The sequence below is a fragment of the Hyla sarda genome, chromosome 4 (genome assembly GCF_029499605.1).
Source record: "Hyla sarda isolate aHylSar1 chromosome 4, aHylSar1.hap1, whole genome shotgun sequence".
In the NCBI taxonomy this organism is placed as follows: domain Eukaryota; kingdom Metazoa; phylum Chordata; class Amphibia; order Anura; family Hylidae; genus Hyla; species Hyla sarda.
The window spans coordinates 178,707,524-178,719,556 of NC_079192.1; the positions used below are offsets into that span (position 1 = coordinate 178,707,524).

The 12,033-nt window shown below is 43.3% G+C and overlaps 1 protein-coding gene across 1 annotated transcript in view; it reads left to right on the forward strand.

The window, feature by feature from the left end:
* LOC130368756 (bombesin-like) overlaps positions 1-10,299 on the forward strand; it is a 31,179-nt gene extending 20,880 nt beyond the window's left edge. The window contains exons 2-3 of the mRNA XM_056572929.1: positions 6,649-6,812; positions 9,993-10,299. Coding sequence (XP_056428904.1) covers positions 6,649-6,812; positions 9,993-10,043 — 215 coding nt within the window. The 3' untranslated portion in view covers positions 10,044-10,299. The remainder of the gene's footprint in view (positions 1-6,648; positions 6,813-9,992) is intronic.
* Positions 10,300-12,033: the final 1,734 nt, after the last annotated feature.

A 12,033-nucleotide genomic window follows, 5' to 3' on the forward strand; every position in this document is an offset into this window, starting at 1 on the left:
CGAATTCGCGAATATTCGCGAATATAGCGCTATATATTCGTAATTACGAATATTCGTTTTTTTTTTATTTATTTATTTATTTTTTTTCACAGTACACATCACAGTGATCATCCCTCTCTGCTTCCAGCTTATGTGGTGTACGAAGGCTCTAATACTACTGTGTGAGACTGGTGCGCGAATTTTCGCATATGCGAAAATGGGCATATAAGAAGTTTCGCATATGCGAATTTCAGCTGTGTTAATTTTTCTAATGCAGATTTTCGCGCACGCGAATATTCGCATATGCGAAAATAAAACGAGCGCATTACGAATATGCGAATATTCGCGAATATGACGAATATTCGTCCATATATTCGCGAATATTCGCGAATTCGAATATGGCCTATGCCGCTCAACACTACCGATCACAAGAATCTCTCCTATCTCCAGTCTGCCCAACGGCTGAATCCTCGCCAGGCCAGGTGGTCTCTGTTCTTTGCCCGTTTTAATTTTGAAATTCATTTTCGCCCTGCCGACAAGAACATTAGGGCCGATGCTCTCTCTCGTTCCTCGGATGCCTCGGAAGTAGAGCTCTCTCCGCAACACATCATTCCTCCTGACTGTCTGATCTCCACTTCTCCAGCCTCCATCAGGCAAACTCCTCCAGGGAAGACCTTCGTTTCTCCACGCCAACGCCTCGGAATCCTCAAATGGGGTCACTCCTCCCACCTCGCTGGCCATGCGGGCATCAAAAAGTCCTTGCAACTCATCTCTCGTTTCTATTGGTGGCCGACTCTGGAGACGGATGTTGTTGGTTTTTGTGCGGGCCTGTACTGTCTGTGCCCGGGATAAGACTCCTCGCCAGAAGCCTGCTGGTCTCCTTCATCCTCTGCCTGTCCCCGAACAGCCTTGGTCTCTGATTGGTATGGACTTTATTACAGACTTACCCCCATCCCGTGGCAACACTGTTGTTTGGGTGGTCGTTGATCGATTTTCCAAGATGGCACATTTTATTCCTCTTCCTGGTCTTCCTTCAGCGCCTCAGTTGGCAAAACAATTTTTTGTACACATTTTTCGTCTTCACGGTTTGCCCACGCAGATCGTCTCGGATAGAGGCGTCCAATTCGTGTCAAAATTCTGGAGGGCTCTCTGTAAACAACTCAAGATTAAATTAAACTTCTCTTCTGCTTATCATCCTCAATCCAATGGGCAAGTAGAAAGAATTAACCAGGTCCTGGGTGACTATTTACGGCATTTTGTTTCCTCCCGCCAGGATGACTGGGCAGATCTTCTACCATGGGCCGAATTCTCGTACAACTTCAGAGTCTCTGAATCTTCTTCCAAATCCCCATTTTTCGTGGTGTACGGCCGTCACCCTCTTCCCCCCCCTCCCTACTCCCTTGCCCTCTGGTTTGCCCGCTGTGGATGAAGTAACTCGTGATCTTTCCACCATATGGAAAGAAACCCAAAATTCTCTTTTACAGGCTTCATCTCGCATGAAAAAGTTTGCCGATAAGAAAAGAAGAGCTCCCCCCATTTTTTCTCCCGGAGACAAGGTATATGTTACGCCTAGCGCTCCGGGTCCCCGCTCCCCCCCGGAGTGCTTACGGCGTCTCTCTCTCCGCAGCGCCCCGGACGGTCCCGCTGACCGGGAGCGCTGCACTGTCATGGCCGTCGGGGATGCGATTCGCACAGCGGGACGCGCCCGCTCGCGAATCGCATCCCAGGTCACTTACCCGTTCCCGTCCCCTGCTGTCATGTGCTGGCGCGCGCGGCTCCGCTCTCTAGGACGCGCGCGCGCGCCAGCTCCCTGAGACTTAAAGGGCCAGTGCACCAATGATTGGTGCCTGGCCCAATTAGCTTAATTGGCTTCCACCTGCTCCCTGGCTATATCTGATCTCCTCCCTTGCCGGATCTTGTTGCCTTAGAGCCTAGTGAAAGCGTTACTGTGTTGTCCTTACTGTGTACTTGACCTCCTGCTATTACCTTCTGACTACGATCCTTGCTGCCTGCCCCGACCTTCTGCTACGTCCGACCTTGCTTCTGTCTACTCCCTTGTACCGCGCCTATCTTCAGCAGTCAGAGAGGTTGAGCCGTTGCTAGTGGATACGACCTGGTCACTACCGCCGCAGCAAGACCATCCCGCTTTGCGGCGGGCTCTGGTGAAAACCAGTAGTGACTTAGAACCGGTCCACTAGCACGGTCCACGCCAATCCCTCTCTGGCACAGAGGATCCACCTCCTGCCAGCCGGCATCGTGACAGTATGGCTCTCCGCTAAATATGTCCGCTTCCGTGTCCCCAGCTACAAATTGGGACCACGCTATCTTGGTCCTTTCAAAATCTTGTGCCGAATTAATCCTGTCTCTTACAAACTTCTTCTTCCTCCTTCTCTTCGTATTCCTAATGCCTTTCATGTCTCTCTTCTTAAACCACTCATCATCAACCGTTTCTCTCCCAAACTTGTTTCTCCCACTCCTGTTTCCGGTTCTTCTGACATCTTCTCCGTAAAGGAGATACTGGCCTCCAAGAAGGTCAGAGGGAAAACTTTTTTTTTGGTTGATTGGGAGGGCTATGGTCCTGAAGAGAGATCCTGGGAACCTGGGGACAATATCCTAGACAAAAGTCTGGTCCTCAGGTTCTCAGGCTCTAAGAAGAGGGGGAGACCCAAGGGGGGGGGTACTGTTACGCCGAGCGCTCCGGGTCCCCGCTCCTCCCCGGAGCGCTCGCAACATCCCCGTTACTGCAGCGTCCCGGTCAGATCCACTGACCGGGTACGCTGCGATACCGCCTCCAGCCGGGATGCGATTCGCAATGCGGGTGGCGCCCGCTCGCGATGCGCATCCCGGCTCCCGTACCTGACTCGCTCTCCGTCGGTCCTGTCCCGGCGCGCGCGGCCCCGCTCCCTAGGGCGCGCGCGCGCCGTGTCTCTGCGATTTAAAGGGCCACTGCGCCACTGATTGGCGCAGTTGTTCTAATTAGTGTGTTCACCTGTGCACTCCCTATGTATACCTCACTTCCCCTGCACTCCCTCGCCGGATCTTGTTGCCATCGTGCCAGTGAAAGCGTTTCCTTGTGTGTTCCTAGCCTGTGTTCCAGACCTCCTGCCGTTGCCCCTGACTACGATCCTTGCTGCCTGCCCCGACCTTCTGCTACGTCCGACCTTGCTCTTGTCTACTCCCTTGTACCGCGCCTATCTTCAGCAGTCAGAGAGGTTGAGCCGTTGCTAGTGGATACGACCTGGTTACTACCGCCGCTGCAAGACCATCCCGCTTTGCGGCGGGCTCTGGTGAATACCAGTAGTAACTTAGAACCGGTCCACTAGCACGGTCCACGCCAATCCCTCTCTGGCACAGAGGATCCACCTCCTGCCAGCCGAATCGTGACAACTATCAGCATCAAAGTCACAACATATATATATATATATATATATATATATATATATATATATAGTCAATAATCTGCATTACTATTATTTTTCACACAGAAAATACTGTTACATATCTAGAATATACAGTAAGTAGATATCATAGTTAAATGCTATGTCCACCACTACAAACCATTCTGTTCCAATGTATGTGCAATAAAAATTAAAGCAACTTGGAATCTATCATGTTGTGTCTACAACCACAATACATATAAATCTATAGTGTCTCCACAGTAACAGATCACAAACTTGACAGTCTTTTACCCTGTAGTCATATTGACATCCAACTGTCCCTGATGGTTCCATCCTAACCTAATAAATATATGTAAGAATGAGGGGACAGATGGAAAATAATATGATTGAAAATTTTCAATCAAGAGGGGGAATGTCCCCAGTGCATCAAATATACTCATTTGCATATTACTATTCTCTCCTAATGGGCGCGATGTAACAAAAATAAAAAACACTGATGTGATCAACGTCAACTGCACCAAGTTCCAACTGGTTAGTATGGGCGACCCTGTTGTCATTTTACCTATAACCACCAACCTCTTTATTTTGAACAGAGTTCACGTCTGCAGACGGATTGATAGATATCTGTCAGCGAAGACAGCTATTTTATGTATATCTTATGTGTATATCTTTTACTCTGATTTCATTTAATTCCAGCTTTGCCCCGCTTGCCCTTTTCTTGCTCCTCTCTTCGATGGCACCTCATTAGTGAAAAGTCATCCGAACCTGCTGTTTTTGATAGAACCAGCCAACAATCTAATCTGTATGAAGCGCTCCTGACAAACCCCTTAGGGTATATATTCACACTACCGAAATTAAAAAAAAGAATTTCCACACTGGATCCATTGCATTTACAATACTCTGGACTTAAGCATAGTGCCATTGAAAAATTGACTTCTCCTCCAGAAGAGTGAACACGTTTCACTGCAGAACTTACAATGTGTGATCTAAGCAGAAGAATCCCATTGAGATCAATGGGAGGCTGCTGCAAGCAAAATCTGTATGGAATTTCCATAGTGTGAACAAACCCTTACAGATGATACTGGGGATGATCGGACATGTTGGATATCAACTACCCAACCCTTTTGTTTTCAGGAGATAAGATTCTCTTTCCATCAGAACACACAAATGTTTGGCTTGGCTATATGAGGGAATCAGGTACGAGAGCTGTCGACCGAACTAACATTTAGCCAACAGCTATTGAAGATGAGTGGCTTCTAAAGACAAACGGGTTGCTGGCGGCTCAATGCCGACAACCAACTGAAAATATGTGATTATTAGGTAATTTATCCCTAGCAAGTAGACTTCAGCCATACATGACAAAATCTGTCCTCGACCTGTGCTAACAACAGAGAAGCAGTAGTCCAAGCACATACTTCACTAGAAAACATGGCATTCATTAGCCAGACAACATCAATAATGCAGGCATTTGTGAAAAACAGTGAATTAATGTCTGTGTCCTGTGGCTGATGGCTATGTGTTGTTTATCCATCATTTACAGCAGAAGTCAGAAAAAGCATGAGTTTGACAAGTACCAAGCCATGTCAATGCCTCTGGTGATGTGCTAATGTGCTCCCTTCATTTCCCAATACACACCATGACCTTTTATTTATTTTTTCATTTCCTTGTTTAAAATCTAGCGATCTGGCAAAGATCAATGTCGTGTTATATGCACAGCGCTTCTAGACTCACTAAGCTTAAAACTTCCATTTCTCATTTTCGTTTTCTACAAGTCACATTAATGTGGTGGTAGGGTGCAAGATCAAGGTGGTTTTCTTTATGCAGATCTCTGTAGCCGATTTCCTCCCTTCTTGTTTCATATAACAGACTAACTCATGTCCATGTGGCAGGTTACTCAAAAAGTGAAGAAAAAGAGAGGATAGACCTGTGGACATTTCCTATATCCTTCTGTAACTGTGATTTTTTGGGACTAAGACCTAATGTGTACTACTAGACATGAGACTTCAACCAATCTGTTGTCCAACACTGATATACATACAAACATGAATGTATATGTAAAGTCAGAGATCACCTGATGCATCGAGGAGAAGAAAAAGGTTAAAAAAAAAATCAATCATTCTTGGTATGACATCCAAGTGGATGCAACATGATGGATCCAAATTTTCATATATTGTCTGACATTTAGAATTTAACTGAAAAATAGATAACAGTTAAACAAAATTGTAATTTTTAAAATGAAAATGCTGCAATGCTAGAGGTTTATGTATAAATGCCCTGCACCTAGTTGTCCATTACAACTAAGTGGACTTTATCTGGCAATCATTACTGCTGTGAATGAAGTCACCACTGCATGACATGTCCTTCACTCACACCTAACCTTCCCATGGATAATCCAGGGTATGTGAGATTTGTACAGGATGTAAGGCCCCTTTCACACTATACATTCATCCGTTTATAAAGATCCGTTATGTTATGAAAACCCTAAAAATCGTCCGCTAAACAGTCATTACAAAATCCCATTATAGTCTATGGGATTTTTATATTATCCGTTTTAACCCGTCATAGCCTGTTATTAATAACTGCCGTTATTTTGTGACGGGAGAAAGAACAGAAGAAATAGTGCATGCAAAGCGATCTCAGGGAGGACAGAAACTTCCTGGCTCAAAATGATGTCCGTTATTAATAACAGATTATGACTGGTTAGACGGATAATGTAAAAATCCCATAGACTATAATGGGATTTTGTAATGGCCGATTTTCAGGGTTTTCATAACAGAACATAATAACGGATCTTTATAAGCGGATGAATGTATAGTGTGAAAGGGACCTAAAAAGGGTTGACTGCTCTGGATGACCTATTTGTGCTGAAACTATGCCCAAAGAAGCCCAGTTGGGTAAACCTGGCTCCAAGAATTCAGTTCTCCTGCAGCACCACCATGATATAGATTCTTCAGAACAAGAGCCACTCCTTGTAGTTGATCTCTGGCTCTGCTCTGGCTAATGGATGGGGGTCCTGAAAGGGGAACCACCTAAATTAAGGGTTAGTTCACACCAGTGTTGAGCTCCGTTCAGAGGAGTCCAATCAAATGGACCCTGAACGGGTCGGAGCATAACGCTGATGCAAACCTAGTCTTACATGGAATTCCTTAGGAGGTTATTTGAAAATGGGTTTCCAAAACTAAAGGAACACAAAGATGTCTGTATCAATTTAAAGCTATATACGGGAAGTGTAACCTACAAGCATGAAACTGACTATAATTTTTCTCACCAGGACACTTTATGGGTAAGAAGAGCCTTCAGGACACTTATAGACTTAGTGAACAAGATTTGGAGGAATCTGCAATCTTCCCTCCACGCAGTATGGAGAGCATGAGAGCTACTCTCTTACAAGAGCAACGCAGAGCACAGTCACCCACTGAACTTCAGGGAGCCCAGGTATGATAGACATACCATGAATGTGTCATTTAAACATTTAATAGAAATGTTTAGTTTGTGGCATGGTTAATATTCACATAATGGTAGAATACTGGATAATGCAGGTAATTTTGTCTTCCCAGTGAGCTAATATATTAATAATTTTGTGAGGCTAGATGTTCCTCCTGTGCTATAACAGTATTCCTTTGGAAATTTAGCCTAAGGCCATCACTTTTAGCCTACAATTTGTTCATCTGACTTAATGGCCCCAGCGGAAGATACTCTGTGGTATACTGCAGACGTGTACTTCACACATACACCACTCTATTAGTGTGAACACAAGCTTATAGCTGCTGTCTGTTAGATGTGCATTAAAATCAGTGGAAATCATAAAGGGAAACCATTGGCAGCATGAAACTACTGACAGGTTCACATTAACAGAAGTAATTTACAAAGCTAACTCATATGGTGTTTTTGCAATAGCTTCCAAAATGGCAGACAATGGTTGTGACTTCCTATCCAACTTACTCTAGATAGCAGCTTTATTCTTAAGTTCTCCCCAGTGCTATAAAAGCTTTGGTCAAAGATATGGCATGTGAAATTGCTGAATTTGCAGAGATACATAAAGGAGTACTGAAGCCATAAAACACTTTAGCTGGGACCCTTCGCAATCTCCTGTATGGGGCCCCAGAACTGCCGCGGCCTTGCGCAACCAATGTGTGTGTCGTGGACCTCACTAAGAGGTCAACAGATGCCCCTTCCATTCAGCTCTATGGGAGAGGTGGGGATGCATGTATGCTGCATTTCCACCTCTCTCATAGAGATACATGGTAGTCGGCCATGGCGTCATGCTGCAGCCGACACTCCTCCTGCATGGGGAGAGCTGCAGCAGAGTTGGCACCCTGTAAAGGAGATTGTGGGGGTCCCAACAGTCGGACCCCCTGTGATCAAACACTTATCCCCTATCTGCAGGATAGGGGATAAGTCTTCTATGGCTGCAGTACACCCTTAAAGGAAAATGCTTATTTTAAATGCAAAATTCCACAATGTGACACTACATTAATAGTTTATTAACATAATAAATGGATTGATTTAATGTACTACTGTCTTTAAAGAAGAAAACTAGTGCAAGACCACCACAATCTGCAGTACGGGCCCCGGCTCTGCTCTGCTAAGGTGAATTTCGCATCCAGCACTGATGTAGGGAGAAACACACCCACTCCATTAATTTCTGTGGGAGAGGCGGAGACTCAGCATTTGCATGTTTCCGTCTCTCCAATAGAAATGGATGGAGCGGGCATGTTTCAACCAGCGTCAGTGCTGGGTGTGAAACGTAATTTCCCTATGCAAAGCCGGAGCCCCATACTGGAGATCGCAGGGCCTCCCAGCACTCGGACCCCCCCCCCCCTCCCGCTGTGATCAGACACTTATCCCCTATCCCGCGGATGGGGACAAGTTGTCTTGCACTGTATTTCTTCTTTAAAAACAACTTTTGACAGGTTGTTCAGGTATGTCAAAAGTTCTTGATCGCACAGGGTGTATTGTGTTCCACTCCCTAGCTGGCCAAGAGAAATATACATTTATGGATCTCTCAGCTGGTCAGAGAGTACAGTGCTGTCCACTTTCCCAGATAATAGCTCACCAGCGCTGTTGGTCTCAGGAGTAAGACCCGATGCGACCAACAATTTTTGACATTTTTTTTTATGACAGTAATGTTTTAAGATTCTTATACAACCTTTTGAATTTTTGTGTTATTGACAAAAAAAAGTAAGTATATACAGTGGGGCAAAAAAATATTTAGTCAGCAACCAATTGTGCAAGTTCTCCCACTTAAAAAGATGAGAGGCCTGTCATTTTCATCATAGGTATACCTCAACTATGAGAGACATAATGAGAAAAAAAATCCATAAAATCTGTCTGATTTTTAAAGAATTTATTTGCAAATTATGGTGGAAAATAAGTATTTGGTCACCTACAAATAAGCAAGATTTCTGGCTCTCACAGACCTGTAACTTCTTTAAGAGTCTCTTCTGTCCTCCTCACCTGTATTAATGGCACCTGTTTTGAACTTGTTATCAGTATAAAAGACACCTGTCCACAATCTCAAACAATCACACTCCAAACTCCACTATGGCAAAGACCAAAGAACTGTCGAAGGACACCAGAAACAAAATTGTAGACCTGCACCATTGGGAAGACTGAATCTGCTATAGGCAAGCAGCTGGGTGAGAAGAAATCAACTGTGGGAGCAATTATTAGAAAATGAAAGACATACAAGACCAATGATAATCTCCCTCGATCTGGGGCTCCAATCAAGATCTCACCCTGTGGTGTCAAAGTGATCACCAGAACGGTGAGCAAAAATACCAGAACCACAATGGGGGACCTAGTGATTGATCTGCAGAGAGCTGGGACCAAAGTAACAAAGGATATCATCAGTAACACACTACACCGCCAGGGACTCAAATCATGCAGTGCCAGACGTGTCCCCTGCTTAAGCCAGTATGTGTCCAGGCCTGTTTGAAGTTAGATAGAGGGAATTTGGATGATCCAGAAGAGGATTGGGAGAATGTCATATGGTCAGATTAAACCAAAGTAGAGCTTTTTGGTAAAAACGCAACTCATCGTGTTTGGAGGAAAAAGAATGCTGAGTTGCATCCAAAGAACACCATACATTCTGTGAAGCACTGAAAAATGTAAAATTTTGAGGAACTCCAGTTTCCAGAAAGCAGTGTATTGAGGGAGTCCATATGATAAACACTTATAACAATGCGTATCAGGTGATATGACTGAAAATAAGTTAAATTCCTGCCAAATAAAAGCAGCAGAATTCTGAAAATAGACATACAATTTATAGAATTGAACAAAGCAGGAAAAATTTCTAACAAAATGAATCCTTCTTTAATAAATGCAATATATGTTTTTTCAGACATAGATTCCATGGGGGAGATTTATCGAAATCTGTCCAGAAGAAAGTTGACCAGTTGCCCATAGCAACCAATCACATTGTTTCTTTAATTAAAAAATGAAAGAAGCAATCTGATTGGTTGCTATGGGAAACTCAACAGGTTTTAATCTTCCCCCATGACATTATAGTCATATCTGATCTTTTGGAGCCTTGGAAAGCTTCAGCATTGTACCTAAAGATATTACACATTTTTCTGATTGTCTTAGCTGATTGTTTTTTTTTTTTTTTTTCAGCGAATACTAAGGAAAATCCTGGAGCAGTATTTTAAAATGTCCCAGAAGTAGAGAAGATATTTATTTTCTTGTACATATAAAACATATATATATTTGTGGCTGAGATACCGAACTTATTTCAGACATTCCAAAGGCTATTGTTTACAAATAAAAAGAAAACACTAATAAAAATGTGAGTGTGTTCATTCAGAACCTGAGATTTCAGTAGTTGCTTTCATGCTAAGCATATGTATAGTAAATTTTCTGCCATCTTACACAGTGTTCTATCTGAGCAAAACTGTAAATAAAAGGCATTCTATGCACACAAAGTAGAACATCATTCTCTCTGTACTAATGGAATATTATGATGTGTTATACACCTAAGCACTGCATTAGGATACCAAGTGGAATACGACAAAGAAATGAATCAATAATTCAACAATATAAGTCATACTTACAAGTTCATAGAAAAAGCAGAAGGCACTCACAGTTTCTGTACAGAGTCCTTTATTTTTCAGTGCTTACAGGTTCATCGTTCCACATGCGGGACGCCAGAGCCTGACTGATGAAGCGCTAGAGACTAAGCGCGATACGGCTGTTACCTAGTCCAGCTCTGGCTTCCCGCATGTGGAACGATGAACCTGTAAGCACTGAAAAATAAAGAACGCTGCACAGAAACCGTGAGTGCCTTCTGCTTTTTCTATAAACTTGTAACGATGCTAACAAGAATGAGCACCAAGTTACTTGCGTTGACCATCTGATACTTCAACGTCTCCACTACCTGTCTGATTCAGCCAGCTGTCTATACGAGCACTCCAGGGCATAAGTCAGTGCCGATTCTATCTACCTTTGTAATAAGTCATACTTAGCTATTTTTTGTTAGGCAAGTTTTAGTAGAGGAAAATTACATGAAACATTGGGCCATACTTATCATTGTAGTAAACTGAAACTAGACAGTGTGGGGATGTGGCTCACCCATAGACTGCCTGGTGTAAAAAATCTACACCTAAATTTTGATGTAACTGGAGCAGTGTGTTGCATTTTAGACCACACCTCTACACCATGGAGCCAAGGCTGTACTCTGCCTCTAAACATCTTCAGATAAAATGTCTGATGGTGGGTGAGATCACGTGGGGTCCCTGAGGCTGGACACCCCACGATTAGACATCTTATTCCCAATCCTTTGGATAGGGGATAAGATGTTTTGGGGGGGGATGTACTCCTTTTAGCCAAAGAGTATCTTAAACACATAATAAATATTTAGAGGAATATTAGTAAAATATTGGAGCAAATAATGCCAAAGAAAATAATGATACACATTTAAGAGGTACCCTGACGTCAGGTAAAAAATACTGCAGAAGCTTCACAGCTACTACAGATTGTTTCTTTTAGGGTATGTTCACAAGCTGCAGATTCTCTGCAGTGTGTGAACTTACCCTTAGGGTGTATTCACACACTGGACTGACAATTCCAGATCCGCAGTTGTAAAATCCTCAGTTGCGGATTTACAAAGTACCCAAAAATACATAATTGTCTTGTAAAATCCTGCTGCTGCAACTTCAAATGCGCAACTGTGGATTTTACAACTTTAAAAGGTACATTCACACACACTCAGGATCCACTGCAGATTTAGAGTATGTTCACACTAACTTTTTACGCTGCAGATTATATGCTGTGTAAATCAATATAAAGAGATTAACAAAGCATAAAATGGTGAATTCACAGGTGGCAGATTAGTTGCAGACACTTCAACTGTCCTATTCATCAGAAATATTCCAATTCAGTAAATGGAACAGTTTTGGGGTTGTAGAAATTTCTGAGACAGCAGAGGATGATACGTCATCTCGGGAGGAAGGGGGAGCCAGGGAGCTGCTGAGGCAACACCACACTGAGAATGTCAGGGGTATTTTAAGTAGTGTTGCTCGCGAATATTCGCAATTCGAATATTATTCGCGAATATCGCATATTCGCGAATTCGCGAATTTCGCGAATATAGCGCTATATATTCGTAATTACGAATATTCGTTTTTTTTTTTTTTTTTTTCTTCACAGTACACATCAC